Genomic DNA, 19,709 nt, shown 5'->3' with positions numbered 1-19,709 from the left:
TAAGTGTTTTCTATTTATTTATAGGTGTAAATTGAATGATGGGACTTTGATCTCAGCTCTCTTGATTTCTGATGTTGAAAATTCAACTACAGTTTAACAAAGTCACTTTTATTGACATTTTAGTAGTTTGAATTAATATAAGAAATTATATAGAGAGAAATAAGTGTGTTGTATTACACAACAGAAACTGTATGGCTGTTTATTTGTAGCAACAACTAGACAGTATATCACTTTAAGCTATTTAAAATGGGTCCCATAAAGCAGTTCAAAAGCACACAATAAATGGGAAAATATAAAAAAATAAAAACAGGAATCACAAAATATAGAAAACTGCTAATTTAAAGATCTTTTTTTTACAGTGTATTTAAAGTTATTATTATTTTAAATTAACATTTACTCTTATCATTTTCACATAGTACTGCTTGGTATAAATGACATATCTGTGCACTTTATTATTTTGTAAAAATTAATTACATTTTTAAATTGTAACTTTTATTCAAATACAATAACCTTCTCTCCATGCTCGACACAACTTCTCTTCACTTCTGGTCACAATTAATGCCTTTCGGGCGGGGCTATCAGGGGCGTCTCTGTTCTACCCTACTTTTGTCTATTCGTAAGTCTTAATTTTGTAAGCAACGCCCTTCTTACAACAATCCAATCGGTTCCCAAAGAACAAATCATGCGCCGCCCTTCTTTTTTTCTCATTTCAGTACAGTTTTAAGTGGATATACATCTTGATACAGGCAAAAATAGGACAGTCAACTTTCGTTTCATGGCAACTTAAAAACTTTTGAAAAGCTCAATAATGTAAGCTTGCCTACATCCTTCATAGATGGACACTGCTTGATGGAGGCTTAAACTAAAAAAAAAAAAAAAAGTTTATTCTTTCATCAACGTTTTTCTATAAAATGGAAAGTCTGTGTTTTCCACAATTGTTGACAGCATGCAATTTCAGTTATTGTATTGCTTACAACATATTAACACTGAATTACATCAGAATAATTTCTGAAATATCAAGCAACACCACTTTTGAAAATTAACTATGTTTTACTACTAGTAAAAGTAGTGGTAAATACTTTGTAGGTTTAAGCTTGGACCTGCATTAGTCTCTTTTTCTATTTAAGCCATGCTTACATAGTGCAAATTCTGATGGTCGAAATATTTTATGTCCATGCATGTGTCACAAATTAATTTGTGTCAAAAATCAGTTGCATAATCACATAAGACACGATTTTACAACCTAGCGAATTCCGAAGCAATCACATTAAATTTGGTGCCCAAACACATAGGAACTTCTTTCAGAGCCTCTGTCTCTCTCTCTCTTTCATTAAAGTTTATGGATGTGGGCCATGAACGTTTGCTACACATACATCATACATACATTTTTTTCTACCACCGGGTGGACATCCTGGAATTTTTAACAACCACAAAGAGTCAGGACCTGAGTTTAATGTCTCATCTGAAAGACAGTGCTCACTGACAGTATAGTGTCCCTATCACTATAATGGGGCATTAGGACCCACACAGACCACAGCATGAACAATGGAGTTTTCCCATGTAGTCTCCCCTCCTGACGAAGCCCTGCTAAGCTTCAGTGGGTGACCATGTGAGAGCTAATGGCTACCGGATTAGCTCCCAAACAATTTTTAACACGTTTATAAGTGATTATGAGCTCTCAAGCCACTCGACTTGTAAATTCCTCTCAGAATGAACCACAACTATGTGAGCATCAGCGGTTTCCATGTGACGTCTCCCGATCATGTACAAGCTCGTACCACATCAAATATCACAGCGTACACTCATCTTTAACCAAGCAGGTATAGCTGTAGCCCAGAGACCTTCAAGTAGGTTGGGTGACCTCCAAGTGGAAGGGACTTATGCCACATGTAGGTTGAGTTTAGGTGTTGTAGATGTTAATAAAACACATCAGGTTACTGTGAGGTTGGGTTTAGGTAGGTGTAGAGATTGATAATACACATCAGGTTACTCTGAGTTTGGGTTTATGGTTGGAGTAGGTGTAGACGTTGATAAAACACATCAGGTTACTGTGAGGTTGGGTTTAGGTAGGTGTAGAGATTGATAATACACATCAGGTTACTCTGAGTTTGGGTTTATGGTTGGAGTAGGTGTAGACGTTGATAAAACACATCAGGTTACTGTGAGGTTGGTTTTAGGTAGGTATAGACATTGATAATACACATCAGGTTACTCTGAGTTTGGGTTTATGGTTAGAGTAGGTGTAGACGTTGATAAAACACATCAGGTAACTGTGAGGTTGGGTTTAGGGTTGGAGTAGGTGTAGACATTGATAAAACACATCATGTTAATGTAAGGTTGGGTTTAGGGTTGGGGTAGGTGTAGAAATTCAAAAAGCACACTATTGGACTCCGTATCATGTACAAGGCAGTAAATAAATAAAAACTCCAGGTTTGTACAGCCTACTTTGAGCTCAAGGCCCACCCATTTGGAGCATCCGTTTATACCCTTCTCGATTTAACTACATTATTGAACTAATGGGCCGAGCTAAAGAACCAGTGATGTAGAAGTGATCTACATGCGTCGAGGTAAACTTTAGACACACTTTTATGTAATAAAGCTGCACATTTTAGCAGACAGGCTTAAATATAAGCATCAACAAAGTTTTGAGTTCTAAAACTAAAACAGAAATTTATTATAGTACAATGACAATGAAATACAGTTGAAGTCAAAATTATTCGTCCTCCAGTAATTTTTTTTCAAGTATTTCCCAAATTGTTTAACAGAGCTTAGAATTTTTCACAATATTTCATAATATTTATTTTTCTGGAGAAACTTTTATTTGTTTGTTTTTTCAGCTAGAATAAAACTGATTTATTAAAAAAAAATTAAGTTTTAAAATTTGAGGTCAATATTAATATTCTGTAAATATATAATATTTTATTTAAAGTTACTATATTTTCGATTATCTACAAAACAAACCATCATTATACAATTGCCTAATGCCCTAACCTGCCTAATCAAGTCTTGGCCTACTCACACTATGCCATCCGTACCGTGCCCAGGCCCGTTTCCTGGATCGTTTGAGAAGTGCGAGTGCGCTGAATTGGGCTCAAGCACGGTTCACTTGGCCGGCCCTGGCCCGGTTCGAAGAGGTGTGCCTGAGCGCGGATCACTTGGGCTTTGGCGCGGTACACTTGTGTGTGAGTGCAAAACGCGCCAAAGCCCGAAACTGAAAGCGATACGTGACTTTAAGGGGTTGTTTCATATGGATTTATTAATCATTCTTACTGTTCAGTGAACGCAAACTGCCGTCGTTTATTCAAGACGCAAACCTCTCACTGCACGTCAGCTGCGCGCCTTCAGCAGACCTCCTCATTCCTGCAGCACGAGGGCTTTATGGTTGTTTATGAGCGCCAAAAGTGGCGGATCTGTCCGGTGAAATATCTGACTGCGTGTCCCCGCATCCCTAAGGACTGTTTGGCGAAATATTTGACTGCATGTCACTGCATAACAAACGACTGAAAGGATATAACTAGAGAAATCTCCACTGTGCTACTGGGTGAGAGTGTATGGCAAGCCGTTTTAGCATTTAAACCTTGTTCTGACTATCCACAAATATATTTAGAGATCTCTAATTATATTTTGACTAGTCATAATTATAATTCGACTAGTCAGATTGGAGATATCTGCAAATATATTATGACTGACTAGTCATATTCCTCCATTGACTTCCATTGAAAAATATTTGCAGATATCTCTAAATAAGTTTTGACTAGTCACAATTGTAATTAGAGATATCTCCAAATGAATTTTGACTAGTCAAAAATCCAATTCAAGATATCTACAACTGTAATTCGGCTATTAGTAAACTGATTAGAGATATCTTCAAATATATTTGTAAATATCTCTAAATATGACGAATTAAAGACATCTCCAAATGTATTACGACTAGTAAAAACTCAGTTAGAGATATCTCTAATTACAATTGTGACTAGTCAAAACTCATTTAGATATCTGCAAATATTTTTCAATGGAAGTCAATGGAGGAATATGACTAGTCATAATATATTTGCAGATATCTCCAATCTGATTTCGTACTAGTACAATTGTAATTGCAGATATCTCTAATCGTCATTCTGACTAGTGGAATTATAATTATGACTAGTCAAATATAATTAGAGATATCTCTAAATATATTTATGAAGTCAGAACAAAGATTTAAATGCTAAAAAGGCCATAGAAAGCACTTCTCACTGAACAGAGCAGCAGCGATGACGTAAGCGCGCCGAGGCCCGATATGGTGTGAGCGCGGGCCGTCGGGGGAGACGGAAGGGGGGACAAGCGTGCTTTGGCCCGGTTCGAGGCAACTGTACCTAGTGTGAGTACGGCCTTAAAGTGACTTAAAAGTGTACTGTTATCATAGCAAAGATAAAATAAATCAGATATTAGAAAATAGTTATTAAAACTATTATGTTTAGAAATGTGTTGAAAAAAAATCTGCTCTCCGCTAAACAAATTGTGAAAAAAATGTATAAAAGGGGGCTAATAATTCTGACTTCTACTGTACATGGAAAGAAAAAACAAAATCACTCAAGCTGGTCAACACCAACTAAAACCCATTCAGACAAAAATCAGCATGCGATCCTCAACAAATGGGCAGGAATTTTTCAGTCATCTTTCTGGTAATTGTACCTTGCAGGCAGTGAGCTGATTGCTTTAGTCCTGGATCACTGGCAATGGGATAAACCTGAGAGCTCGGGCTGCTTTTCATGTCAAAGTCTTCAATAAGAGCGGCTGCGATCCAAAAGCAATCACACTTTGCACTTCAAAGCGCGAGGGAAAAGGAAGGCGAGAGCCGGTCCGCATTTTTTTCCACGCTCGCCAGGCACAACTCATGCGTGGAGGAAGAGGAGATGATCTAAGCGCAGGAGCTGTTGAGGAGCGGAGTCGACAGGTGTGCGCAGGCAGGTAAAGGCACATCTCCCGCCCTCCTAAAGCTGACACATGAGCAGCGCTTTACTCAGCTTTTATTACATTTATTTGTGGTCACCTGCTGGTACTTGCGGATAGTTTTGCTACCCCTACAAAAGTTATCAGGGTAATTAATCATACTATACAACTTTGGAAATTTAGTATAATTGTACCAAACAATTAAGAACACTTAATGCAACCATTAAGATTCAGAATCATGCAACGTTTTTGACTAAAACAAACACAATCTAGGGGAGAGTGGGGACAAAAGTAACAAAGTATTTTCTCTAAGCCCTGACAACATTTGATTTTCAGGCTAACAGCACATTCAGCATGCAACCCTTGATAGAGTTGCTAAATATGTGATTGCAGGACCCCGCAGTTAGGTCCGAATTTCAGTTTTTAAGTGCAAGTAAATGATTGTGGCGGTTCTTTTTACCTCATTACAAGTTGTGTTTCTCTTTTCACATTTCACACTAGATCAATCTACCGGTTATTTAGTGCAGTAATACATCCTTGAGTTTGAAATGTCTGAGGCTTAAGAGTAAATCAGACTTAAATGGCAAGAGTCCGTGAGAACGACAAGTAGCACACGAGGAAACACAAGTATTTTACTTTTTGACAGTTTAGTCAGTGGCTAATTCGTACGAATTTGTACAAGTTCAGTCGTACGAAAATGTACGATTTTAAAAAGTAAAATCATTCGGTGATGAGCAAATCGTACTAAATTTTATGAATTAGATCGTAAGAGTTCATACGATTTAGAACAAAAATAAAAAAGTTACGAATTGCCGTGAGATTGCGTTGAATAGCCATACCTTAATTTTCATTTTCACATTATACCTCATTCACACTAGCAGCGACTTTGTAGCTGCCTTGCGCTATGGGTGGCGACCTGCTTCAAACACAGGGGATTATGTGAGTTCTACTGGTGACCCTATTGGCTATCACTAGGGCCAGACGGAATCTGCAGATGCTTTTTGCTATTTCTGCAGGAAATTTCGCTAAAAATTGCAGATTTCTGCAGAATTTTTTGGGGAAGTATCATAACTAAAACCTTAATATGTAAAAAAAGAAAAAAATAACATCCTTTTAACTTTTATTTAATGTTTAAAATGCAAATTGCATTACTTTATTTGGTAAACAATGCAAGTTTCTTATATCTTAAAGACAGAAAAAGTTACTGTAGAAACTGCATTGTACATAAATCAGATGAACATTTTCATAGTAATTAATTTTAGGCACGTGCACACATAGGGCTCAACCTGTGCAGTGCACACGCCCTTTTTAGTCTTGGATAGAAAGTGCCCTTCCAAAATGATCTGAAATGCCCCAGCGACAGAAACCCCCTTGCATAAAGCTGAAGGATTCTCAACTCTGTTGCGTCACTCGACACGCCCACCTGGTCGCCAATAGTTCCTGTCGCTCGTGTGGACAGAGGTCGCTGGAAGTCGCTCAATTTTCGTTTAAATGAGCATGTCGCTTTGCCTTTGCGAGTTGCTTGCAGTGTGAATGAGGCTTTGAATGAGTTTTCAATGTTTTGATTCATGTTTTATAAGATTAATGCATATTGCCAATAACAATAATAAAAAATATCCAAACATTTTTGAAAATTCTAACATTTTGCATTGTTTGGTTGCTTTTGTATGGAAGCCCTGAATCGCAAAGTAGAAAAAAAGAAAAAGAAAACTTATCTTGTTAGATAGACATAATATCTCGAAATAATGACATAAGTTGTTATAACAACATAATATCTCGAAATAATGGCATAAGTCGTTATAACAACATGGTATCTCGTTATTTCGAGATAAGTCTTTATAATATCTCGTTATTTTCGAGATATTAAGTCACTATTACAACATAATATCTCGTTATTTCGAAATAATTTAGTCGTTATTTGGAAATAATTAAGTTAATTTCTATATGAGCCACTAGATGGCAGAGTAAGAATAGGAACAGGTCAATGTGAAAGCTCTAAGTAAAATCTTTACTGTTCCGAAATCAGAGCTTTATAATGGGCATTTACAAGCCATTTTGAAACATCTGAGCTGAAATTTAAAATAAAAATGCAGTGTAATATATTTTTTTTCAAAAATAAGACAAAATATGTTTGCAGTTAACATTAACAAGGTCATAGACAGATGTAATTAAAATAAACAAGAGTAAGCCAGTAAATCTAGCAAATATTGTAGTTACGTTTGACCCACCCATGACTTACTTTCGTCCCTGCTGACAATGTGCAACTTTTGTTTAAAGTGAAGTTATATTGGAATTGTTGATACAAAATAACACCACTCCAATTATGAGTTAGTAACCACATGAAAATATATCACTGATAAAAACATTATCTTTTAAATGAAAAAAATTCGACCCCGCTCTCCTCCAAAGGGCAGTTTAGAGAAACAATAAATTAAGTTTAAAATGATCTATTATAGTTCATCGATATTTCCTGGATTTATATGGTATGAGTTCGAGTAAAATGTTAATATTCGTTTCATTCTATAAAAGACTGAAAACTTTTCCAAATTAAAAAGAAAAAAAAGAGACATTAAGAGCTTTTTTCTTAAGGCAATGGCATTTCGTCACCTTAGAATTATAAGGTTCTATCTGACGTTTTTGTCAAAATTGAGTTATTGACATATTCTTATTAATGGGATGTTTTTTTTTTTTAATAAGTTGTTTACATTTTAAGACTTTTTATTTAAAAAACAGATTTTATACACATACTGTTTGCTATATGGAATGCAAAAGCTCAATATCTCAAAATCAATCAGAACGCAGATAGAAACGTATAATTTCAAGGTGACGATTTGTCATTGCCTTTGTGTGTATTGCCTCTTCTTGTTGAATCACTGAATGTCTCAGTTGTAAGTCTCTTTAGACAAAAAAAAAAAAAGCCTCTGCTAAATTACAAAATGTAACATTTATTATGCTGATTTTTTCATTTATACAATATTTTTTCCTGTAAATCAAACACACATCTTTAGCATTACACGCCCAAACTCTATCAATTTGTCCACACAAAATCTGTGCCCATAGACATCTGCAGATTTTTGAGTCCATCATTTTCGATCTATTCACTTACGTGTGCAAATATACTGATTCAGTTTTTATATTAATTTCAGCAACATTATTAAATTGAACATGCAAATGTTTAGATAATGTATGTACAATATAATTTGTAAAGTAATATTTTTTGTCTTTTAGGGAATGTCTTATTATTTGAGACATCTGCTGCAGCTTTATTTAACAAAAATGTTTCTTAATTTGATTGTAAACTTGTAAACATTACAAAAGTTTTTTTATTTTATTTTATGTATTAGATTTTCAGCTCCTACACTAAAAAGCATTCCACATAAATCAGCAAATTTTCAACTAAATTCTGTGTTGAATTAGCAATTAAATAAATTATTTAATTATTTAAAAGTCAGCATATTCTATCTGGCCCTGATATCAGCTACAGTAACAGATAAGCCTCTGCCCGAGATTAAGATTAAACGCTGTAGCGCAGCTGTTTTTTGGGACAGCGAGGGCATGCCAGTGGTTTTGGATGAGTGTCAGAGCCTCATCACACTCACTTCTCCACCCAGTGCTGTCACTCATCTCCGTTTCACCCCACTGCAAACCAGCCTATGGAAACCCGAGCAAAAAGTGCACTAACAGCCCTTCTGAAAGACACCCGTGTTATGCGACACCTTACAGGTGCAATTAAGACTGATCAAGCGCATCAGCACAAGACAAATTGACTACAGCATCTCTGAGGAAATTAGTCCAGCGTTAAGTAGTCATAACACTACAGAAGACAATTACTTCTGCCCTTTATGCATAAATCAGTCCTAGCAAGAAAGTTTTTGCCACAAATCTGAGCAAATGATCTGACAATTAACTGACAGCGGGGTGTTTTCTTGTCTAATTTATCATGGAATGTGAAGGTTAGGATGGATAGCGGCATTTTTTGGCACAGAAAATCAAAGGGATGACATTTTGTGTGATTGGGATAAGAAAACAAGGCCTTTTTAAGTAAAGGTAATGTTAAAAGTGCATGTTATAAAAAAAAAACACTTATTTAAATTGAAATAAATAAAATCACAGGGTTATTATTATCCTCAAGTTTATAATGCTGAGTGTATATTTACAAATTAAAGTTGTTATAAAAAAATATATAATTTTTTTTTTTTACTACATGTAGTACATTAACATATATACAGTGCTCAACAAATACAAGTACACCCCTCAAAAATCTCTCATTTAGATTAATATTTATTAATATTTAATATACTCTAGGAAGCCTTACAATGTTATATTTGTGCAAATAAATTAGATTAGTCAATACTGAAGCCAAATCTGGAGCTTATCTAGCTAAATAACTTATGATATGATGGTCCAAAATTTGTAAAAAATTATTAATTCTATTTATCTATTTTTTTTTTAAAAGAGCAAAATTCAAGAGAAACAAAAATGTATAAAATGTTGTAGTTTGGAAAAAAAAATAACAAAAAATAAACATTTTCAAAATGGAATGTACTTAATAATGTTGAGCACTGTATGTTCAAATATTGTAAATAAATATATAACATTTATTTTAAACTGTAATATTTCACAATATTCCTGTTATTATTAATGTAAAGGGGACCCATTATGTGTCTTTTCAAAATATATAATTTCATAAGAAATCAAAAGTACCCCACAAATTATTTGTTACACAAAATAGTAAAAGCAAAAGCACCCTGTTTTATGCATTTCCTTAAATACATTTAAGCTGACACACACAAACCGGCCACTATATTAGGTACACTTTATAGTACTGGATTGGACGCCCTTTTGCCTTCAGAACTGCCTTAAGGCATTGTGGCATAGATTCAACAAAGTACTGGAAATATTACTCAGAGATTTTGGTCCATAATGACATGAAAGCACGACGCAGTTACTGCAGATTTGTTGGCTGAACAGCCATCCCAAAGGTGCTTTCCTGGATTGAGATATGGTGACTGTGAAGGCCCTTTGAGTACATTGAACTCATTGTCATGTTTAAGAAACCAGCCTAAGATGATTCACGCTTCATGACATGGCGCGTTATCCTGCTGGAAGTAGCCATCAGAAGATGGGTACACTGTGGTCACTGTGGATGAACAAAGTCAACAACAATACTCAGGTAGGCTGAGGCATTGAAACAATGCTTAATTGGTACTAATGGGCCCAAAGTGTGCCAAGACCATTCAGAGATCTTCTTAACGTACCTTGCTTGTAACAAATGATTATTTGAATTACTGTTGCCTTTCTATCAGCTGGAAACAGTCTGACCATTCTCCTCTGACATCAACAAGGCGTTTGCGCCCACAGAACAGCCACTCACTGGATATTTTCTCTTTTTCAGGCCATTCTTTGTAAACCCTAGAGGTGGTTGTGCATGAAAATCCAAGTAGATCAGCGGTTTCTGAAATTCTCAGACCAGGCTGTCTGGCACCAACAACCATGCCACTTTCAAAGTCACCTAAATCACCCTTTGTCCCCATTTTGATGTCTACATGCCTAAATGCATTGAGTTGCAGCCATATGATTGGCTGATTAGAAATGTGTGTTAACGAGCAGTTGAAGAGGTGTACCTTTTAATGTGGCCGGGGAGTGTATTTGTCAACGCATGTCAAAAACAGCTCCTGCCATAAATAATCTTACTACACCATGTCACATTATAGTCTCTGTAAAAAATCCTTTTATGGATTTTATGTTGGTGAGAGCCATTTCTTTACCCTACACTCAAAACAAATAAATAAATAAATAAAAAAAAAAATTATATATATATATATATATATATATATATATATATATATATATATATATATATATATATATATATAATTTAGTTTTATGTTCAAAACACTTAAATCTATAATAATAAGGTAAATTAATTCCTTCATATTGTTAAAAAACAAATCGACTGTGTGGAACCTAGCCTTTTTTACAGTGCACTTCCACACGCACACGCACACACACAAAAAAGCACTAAACAGAATCCCAAATTCCACTTACGCCACTGTCAAAGCAGAGCAGAAAGCATGAACGTGAACGGAGGAAGAAGAATCTCCTTTCATCATCAGACGGGCTTGGTTGAGAGTCTCCGCCAGTGCAGACACGTCCACCCATCGGCTTCTACAAAACACACAGATCTCCCCAGTGAAACACAACACCCGCTCTGAACAGCGGGCCCTCATGAGCTCTGAACACGGGGCCCTTTGGTCTGTGTGATTGAACAATTACCACCATGGTTCATTTAGCTGTGCTTGAGATCCACGCTCACAAACATGCCGGCGCTTCTCCGTACAGATGAATCCAGCGACAACGGACCACAATAACTTGCACTTTCATGGCAAATAGACTCCCATCACAGCATTCACCGCATAGCTGAGACCTATATGGGGTGAAAAAAAGCAGGGCCAAAAAGCACAGACTTGACTCATTTGCAATCATGCGCAGGAATAGATCACAGCCTTGCCTATTCTCTGAGTTATTTGATAAACAATAGCAATCTTGAAGTGTTAAGAAAAGGGGAAATGGAGTAAAACAAAACTGGAAAACACAATTTGTGTGACGTATTGTTTTATTCAAAGCAGTAGACAATATGACAGAATGTCACTGGAAACTAAAAAGCTTTTCCTAAAAAATTAATTCAAGAAAGTTGGATGCCGGGTGTTTGAACACAGATCGAGACATGATCAGCACTGCAGAAGTTAAAAGTGTTTAAAGAGGACGACTAAGTAGTCGCTTCCATGCGCAAGACCTTCATGGATTCTGCTATCATGGAGCTGGTGTCGATCTGACCGTAGATGCCCACTAAAAACGCCTTGTGGAGGAGAATATCAGCATGTTCTAAGGAGGACAGAAAACACACAGATGGTTCTTTAAACATAGAGTAGCACTGTTAACATCAATCGAGTCAAAAAGAACGAGGGAACAAAAACACCTTTGCAAAAATGTAAGCTGAGTTTGTGCTTCAAACACTTTGAAATAGCCCTTAGTCTTGCACTGCATTTAAACACATTTAGATGCATATTTTAATATATTTAGATTCAATTCAATAACTGATAGCAAGGCATAAATGGAACCTTTTGCTACATGGGTCATAGGTAATTTACAATTCACTTAAAAAAAAGTCTTTACCTAATTAAAACCCAGAATATTAGGTAAAAAGTTAAATCATATGTGTAAATATAGTATTAATATATAATACTTATGAATTATATATGCAAAACATATAACACTTACATTTATTATAATCAATAAAGAAAATCAAGAAATATCAATGTGCTGCTACTGAACAGTAAAGTGAATCAAATTATTTTATAATATTAATTGTAATTACTACATAAACTGAATGATTACTATTAAATAGTTATATAAATATTAAAAATATTATAAATGACATTTTCTATAAATAAAAATTATTAATAAAATATAAATAATATAATTATGTTGTATGACACTACATTTTACTGTATGTATGCAATAATAATCATATTAAAATTTTAATAAATCATATTAAAATGATCTTATTTAAATAAAAATATATATATTAAATAATACTTTACTGTAAATTAATAATTTCGGAAATTAATAATCAGAGACAATGAAAATATTAGTACTAATTCATAAAAATTACCAATGCTGAATTTTATTTGCAACTGCTGCTTGGCTAGTGTTCAGTTTTTTAACCGCAAGTAAACTTATACACTGTGGCAGATTACATATTAATCTGCACTGACACTGCTAAAAAAATTTAAAGAAACACTCTCATTTTTTTGGAATAGCCTCATTTTACAACTCCCCTAGAGTTAAAGAGCTGAGTTTTACCATTTTTTAATCTATATAGTCCATCTCCGGGTCTGGTGAGAGCGCTTTTAGCTTAGCTTATCATAGATCATTGAATCGGATTAGACCATGAGCATCTCAATCAAAAAATAGTTTTTCAAAAAAAGAGTTTAGATAAGCTTGCTATTTAAAGCTCGACTCTTCTGTAGTTACATTGTGTACTAAGACCAATGGAAAATGAAAAGTTGCTATTTTGCTATTGCCATTTTTGATATGGCCAGAAACTATATTCTTATTTTAGCGTAATAATCAATGAACTTTGCTGCCGTACAATGACTGCAGCAGGCACAATAATATTATGCACTGCATGAAATAGATAACAGCGCAGTGTAATATGTTTGTGCCTACTTCAGCCATGATCCAGTAGCAGAGTTCAATTTCCAAACAGCCTACTTCCAAAATATCTAAAGTGTTCCTTTAACATCTGATAACAACAATTGTTACAGAAGAAAAAAAAACAAAACATTTGGAATAAAGTCTGTTTGTATACCTTGACAGAGCAGCACATATTCGGGCAGGCTTCTCAGTGCCGTCTGCACTACATCAAAACTCCCGCTGCCCAGACAGTACATGAAGGTTGGCAGGAATTCAGCAGCCATACTGCAGTTAGAAAAGATAATAATGAGCACACTTGTACATGGCATCTGCATTTAATATACACCATGTATTTCCCTGCAGGCGTCTCACCTGGGGCTGTTCTGGATGCAGCGTAGGGCCAAACTGAATGCCATGTTGCGGCAAACCTCTTCAGGAGAGCTCATCAATCTCTGTAGATCGTTCTGATAATACATGACAGGACCGTTGTACTTGTTAAATCTTGCTAATTTTCTGTCTCTTGAGCAATTATTTTCTTTTAGTTGTGTAAGATACTTACGACAAAATACTGAATGATTTCTGGATTCCGTTTGGATTTCTCATCCACCTCAGTCAGGCCCTCAAACACATCTAGAACAAACAGCAGTACGTCATCAGAAATTCTCATTTATTCGCTCATTTACAATAATCTATCATATAAAATGTAAATGAATACAAAATTATATTTAAAAAAACATTTTTATCTGTAAAAATATATATTTTTTATCTATAATAACATTTATACTATAAAAGTGTCAAAAATATTTTTACTTTTATAATAAGTAAATTAATACATTTATAATTGATAGTTTTAATCCTGTCATAATAAGACTTTTGAATAATCCCATATTTTAAATAATATTGATAGCTAGTAATACTAGTACATAATAATACATCAATGAATAATTAAACTAGCACAAATCATCAATATTATAACTATTATAACAAACTGTGCAATGTTTATTCAAGTAATAATTTATTCCCTTCTGTGATTTTTAAAAAATGGGTTTTATTCTTTATTCATTTTCTTTTTGGCTTTCTCAGTTTCTTTATTAATCTCAGGTTGCCACAGCGGAATAATCTCACTCACCACGTTTTTACGCCCTTCCAGCGGCAAAACATCTCTGGGGAACATCTATTCACACTCATTCACACACATACACTATGGACAATTTAGCTTACCCAATTCACCTGTACCGCATGTCTTTGGACTGTGGGGGAAACCGGAGCACCCAGAGGAATCCTACGGGAACACGAGGAGAACATGCAAACTCCACATAGAAACGCCAACTGACCCAGCCAAGGCTCGAACCAGCAACCTTCTTGCTGTAAGGTGAACGTGCTACCCACTGCGCCATATATTTCATATATATATATATATATATATATAATTACAAAAGCTTATTTATTATGTTAGGTTTTTATAGTGTTTGATGTTATTTTATGTTCTTGTTTCGTCTGATGCAACGTAACTTTGTTCTGCATTACAATTTATTGTGATGATTTAAATGATAAAATAAAGGAAACTGAAACTAATAAAAAAAAATGTAAAATAAATCCCATAAATATAATAGTAACCATATGAATAAGTAAAAAAATCACATTAATACATTTAAATAAATACAACTGGAAAATTATAAAAACCATCATTCTATAATTGTATTTAAAGCTATTTGAATGAAACTTTTCAATTACTAGTTAAAAATACAACTGAAGCAAAACAAAAATTGTATAGATCTAATTAAACAGTTCTGAAAATCATTTAATTTTGAATTGTATATATGCATTGGTGTTTATATTTATATTATTTATATTATATTATTTTATATTATTTATGATGACCTGGGGCGACGCAGTGGTGCAGAAGGTAGTGCTGTCACCTCACAGCAAGAAGGTTGCTGGTTCGAGCCTCGACTGGGTCAGTTGGCGTTTCTGTGTGGAGTTTGCATGTTCTCCCTGCGTTCATGTGGGTTTCCTCCAGGTGCTCCGGTTTCCCATACAGTCCAAAGACATGCGGTACAGGTGAATTAAGTATGCTAAATTGTCCGTAGTGTATGTGTGTGAATGAGTGTGTATGGATGTTTCACAGTGATGGGTTGCAGCTTGAAGGGCAATCGCTGCGTAAAACATATGCTGGATAAGTTGGCGGTTCATTTCGCTGGTGTGATCCCAGATTAATAAAGGGACTAAGCTAAAAAGAAAATGAATGAATGAATGAATAGGATGACCTAGAATCTAAACATTATGAAATATTAAAATATTATTATCATTATTATTATAATTATCATTATTATTAATATATTTAATAATAATTATAAATTTGTTGTATGTTTCTTTTTTTGTTTTTGTTTATTTATTCCCACGTCAGCAACTTGTCATGGCTTTTCAATGGCAAGATCAGTATACATGAGAACATCACATGATAAGAACTTCATATTTCAAAGAGATGATACACAAATACATAAAAATAAATAAATAAATAAATAAAATTCACAAAAAAAGTAATTCATCTGTAACAATGGATATTTTATAATCTATAATAACATATAAGTTATACTATAAAATTGTCAAAAATATTTTATCATTTTTATTTATAATAAATTCCAGAAATATTCATTATTTGCTATAATTTATACATCTAAATAAACAATTATGAAATTTATTTAATTTATAACTATTTTGAATTGTGTATATGCATTGGTTTAATTTTTTATTTTATATATGACAACCTAGAATCTAAACAATATGAAGTATTTTTTAAATTGTAACAAATATTTTATAACAATAATAATACATAATGATAATAATAATAATTATTATTATTATTATGATTATTATTATTATTATATTTAATAATATTTATTGATTTGTTTGTATGTTTTATTAATTTATATTTATTTATTTATTGCTACATTAGCTTTGTCATGGCAGGATAAATATACATAAAAACACATTACATGATAAGTGGAACTTCTTATTTCAATAAGAGATGATACACAAACACATACATAAATAGAAAGAAATAAATAAAATTCACAAAAAAATATATTAAAAGTTTAATATAAGTTTCAATTCAATATTTAACAAATAACTTAAAATTCTTCCTGGTGATACCTTTTTAAAAACATCCATCAAAGTGTTTTCATTATAAAATCTTGCCCAATGGTACTTACATTTTAACATTCTAATAAAATAAGGTTTACGGTGAGAGCCATTTATATTTATTGATGCTATCGTGTTTCTAAATAGATATAAAGATAGTACAATTTTCAACAGGGTTTCTAGCAGGTTTCAGCAAGTCAAATTTAAGACTTTTTAAGGCCCTTTTAAGACAATTAGTAATCACATTTTAGACTTATACCATTTCAAGAATCAGCTTGACTAGTCTCACCTTCAATGGCTTCCCCTCTGGAGATCTTCTTCAGGCATTTGGTCATGTCTGCAGCGGTCAGAGACATGGAGGCAGAGATGTTGACCAGCGGTAGGGATCCTGAGGAGGACTCCTCCACTGAAACACAGAGAGCGAGAGAACAGAGTGAGTCTCTGTTGTTGTTCCTCAGTCTCCTGTGGTTTGAGTGCCTACCGTCTCCATCCTCAGCCGAGCTCTCAGAAGAGCCACACTTCACCGGCAGAGTCAAGCCGGCCAGCAGAGACTTCAGCTGCACCAGGTCTGGATTCTCCGTAGACAGACCCCTGACAGAGAGGAAATAAACACAGGCTTTACACCAGGAGACATCACAAGCAGACAGTAAATGTAGCACTGTGAGAATGAGATACTGCCGAAACAAGGTAAAAGCATTCTTACTGAAGCACATCTGAGTGTTTCTGAAGGAAAGGGACTGCTGATGCGGCATCATGGGTAATGTATTTTTGGATGAACTGCACAAATTTGTTGATTATTGGCAGACGGGATGATCTCCTGAAGTTCTGAAAGAAGGGCACATTAGTACACTTACAGCAGTTCTTAGCCAGGTTGTACTGTCTTTAGTTATTTAATATATATATATATATAAATAAATAAGCCCTATAATTTCTCAGTGAATATAGACAATTTTTGTTTGTGCATTCAAACAGAGCTGTTTTATTAAGGCCCCGTTTACACTAGTGCGTTTTAGTTTTAAAACTGTTTCTGAACATATCTCCGTCCACACTTTGCCACCAAAAACGTATATCACGTGACCATTCACGCACTCTGGGCATGCGTGTTCTAGTATAATCAGGACGCATGCATCTCGCTCGGCATTTGGTTGTTGTTGGTCAATAAATGTCAGTTGAAAAATAAACGCGATGGCAAAGAAAGCAAGAGAGGTATTTTTGTGGACAGACGACGAGGTGTTGTTGTAACTAAACGTAACAAATGAATACCTGCACAATGGTGCCTAAAACTGACAATAGTGCAAACAGTGCTTCGATTTCTGTGTCCATGTTGTTGTTTACAGTGAAGGCTGGTCTGCTGTCTTCCAGCAGTGTCAAAGCCATGTGTTATAGTCATGTGATAGGGGCAGGTAGCGAATCTCAGCAGCTCCGCCTCTGTTTTCAGATGTCTCCGGTTTCCTTCATCCACACTGAGATGGAGCAGCAGCGTTTCACAATGAAAACGGCCTCTCCAGCGTTTTCGAAACGCTCCGTTTTCGCCGCTCGAGAACTCCGGCATAGTGTGGACGAATGCCCTAACCGTAGCAAAACTTACGCGTTTTAAAACGAAAACGCATTAGTGTAAACGGGACCTTAATAGTTATATGCATTGAAATAACTAAGTTAATAATTAAGTTAATAATAGTTAGTTATTGAAATTTTTTTTTATTACAAACAACAACATTTCAAGTGAAGTTTATGTTTTGTGTTTCTCTTGATTTTTTGACTGAGACCATTTTTCCTAATATTTTTCTCCAACATGTTAATTAATTTTTGGACCGTGATCTTAAGGTTTTTTGTAAGCTTAGGATAGTTTTGACTGTGGTGCTGACTAATTTAATGTACAGTGCATCTGGAAAGTATTCACTTTTTCCACTTTATTTAATGTTACAGCCTAATTCCAAAATGGATAAATTAATTTATTTGCTTACAATTCTACACAAAATAGCCTATAATGACAATGTGAACAAAAGATTTTTTTTGAAATTGTTGCAAATTTATTTAAAATAAAAAAACTGAAAAATCACATGTACATTAATATTCACGGCCTTTGCAGTGAAGCTCTAAATTGAGCTCAGGTACTTTCTGTTTTTACTGATCATTCTTAAGAGGTTTAGCAGCTTCATTAGAGTTCACCTGCTATAAATTCAGTTGATTGGACATGATTTGAAAAGGCAGACACCCTGTCTATGTAACGTCCCAGGGTTGACAGTGCATGTCAAAGCACAAACCAAGCAAGAAGACAAAGAGATTGTCTGTAGACCTTCGAGACAGGGTTGTCTCGAGGCACAAGGCTGTGGAAGGTTACAAAAACATTTCTGCTGCTCTGAAATTTCCAATGAGCACAGTGGCCTCTATCATCTGTAAGTGGAAGATGTTTGGAACCACCAGGACTCTTCCTAGAGCTGACCGACCATCTAAGCTGAGTGATCAGGGGAAAAGGGCCTTAGTCAGGGAGGCGATCAATAACCCAATGGTCTCTCTGTCAGACCAGACCCGTGTGGTAGAGTGGTCAGATGGAAGCCACTACAAGAATATGAAAAACAAAATTCTCTGGTCTGATGAGACTAAAAATGAACTCTTGGGAGTGAATGCTAGATGTAATGTTTGAAGAAAACCAGGTACCGCTCATCACCAGGCTAATACTATCCCTACAGGGAGGCATGGTGGTGGCACCTTCATGCTGTGCGGATGTTTTTCAGCAGCAGGAACTGGAAGACTAGTCAGGATAGAGGGAAAGATGAATGCAGCAATGTACAGAGACATCCTGAATGAAAACCTGCTTCAGAGTACTCCAGTCCTCAGACTGGGGCGACGGTTCATCTTCCAGCAGGACAATATCCCAATGCACACCACCAAAATATCAACGGAGTGGCTTTAAAACAACTCGGTGAATGTCCTTGAGTGGCCCAGCCAGAGCCCAGACCTAAACCCAATTGAACATCTTGGAGAGATCTGAAAATGGCTGTACACCGTCTCTTCCCATCCAACCTGATAGAGCTTGAGAGGTACTGCAAAGGACAATGGCCAAAAATTCCAAAAGACAGGTGTGCCAAGCTTGTGGCATCATACTCAAAAAGACTTGAGGCTTTAATTGCTGCCAAAGATGCATCAACAAAGTTATGAGCAAAGGCTGTGAATACATGTGATTTTTCAGCTTTTTTATTTCTAATAAATTTGCAACAATTGAAAAAAAATTTTTTCACATTGTCATTATGGGGTATTGTCTGTAGAATTTTGAGGAAATAAATGAATTTAATCCATTTTGAATTAGGCTGTAACATAAAAAATGTGGAAAAAGTGAACGGCTATGAACACTTTCCGGATGCATTGTAGATGCACAAATATTAATTTAAATAAGATAAATGCGAGGGGTATACTTATTTATGCTGAGTGTACTGGGA

General features: G+C 35.0%; 1 protein-coding gene and 1 long non-coding RNA gene across 3 annotated transcripts in view; both read right to left on the bottom strand.

Moving 5' to 3' along the window:
- Positions 1-1,511: 1,511 nt before the first annotated feature.
- On the bottom strand, positions 1,512-8,092 carry LOC147845991 (uncharacterized). The gene is made up of 3 exons (XR_015481119.1): positions 4,356-8,092; positions 2,272-2,986; positions 1,512-1,991 (listed from the first exon to the last, which is right to left on the bottom strand). It is a non-coding gene; the product is annotated as an uncharacterized LOC147845991 (long non-coding RNA).
- A 3,438-nt stretch (positions 8,093-11,530) lies between these two features.
- The window catches only part of ints1 (integrator complex subunit 1), a 63,459-nt gene continuing 55,280 nt past the window's right edge, over positions 11,531-19,709 (bottom strand). For both annotated transcript variants that reach the window (XM_087244898.1, XM_087244897.1), the window contains exons 42-48: positions 16,976-17,097; positions 16,754-16,863; positions 16,562-16,678; positions 13,691-13,761; positions 13,504-13,595; positions 13,307-13,416; positions 11,531-11,817 (exon numbers count right to left, since the gene is read on the bottom strand). In XM_087244898.1, the coding sequence (XP_087101024.1) occupies positions 11,702-11,817; positions 13,307-13,416; positions 13,504-13,595; positions 13,691-13,761; positions 16,562-16,678; positions 16,754-16,863; positions 16,976-17,097 (738 nt within the window). In that variant the 3' untranslated portion in view covers positions 11,531-11,701. The remainder of the gene's footprint in view (positions 11,818-13,306; positions 13,417-13,503; positions 13,596-13,690; positions 13,762-16,561; positions 16,679-16,753; positions 16,864-16,975; positions 17,098-19,709) is intronic.

This window comes from Danio rerio, chromosome 3 (assembly GCF_052040795.2).
Source record: "Danio rerio strain M-AB ecotype USA chromosome 3, GRCz13ab, whole genome shotgun sequence".
Taxonomy (NCBI): Eukaryota; Metazoa; Chordata; class Actinopteri; order Cypriniformes; family Danionidae; genus Danio; species Danio rerio.
Note: the sequence above shows the minus strand (reverse complement) of the source record. Positions and strands in the feature narration are given on the sequence as shown.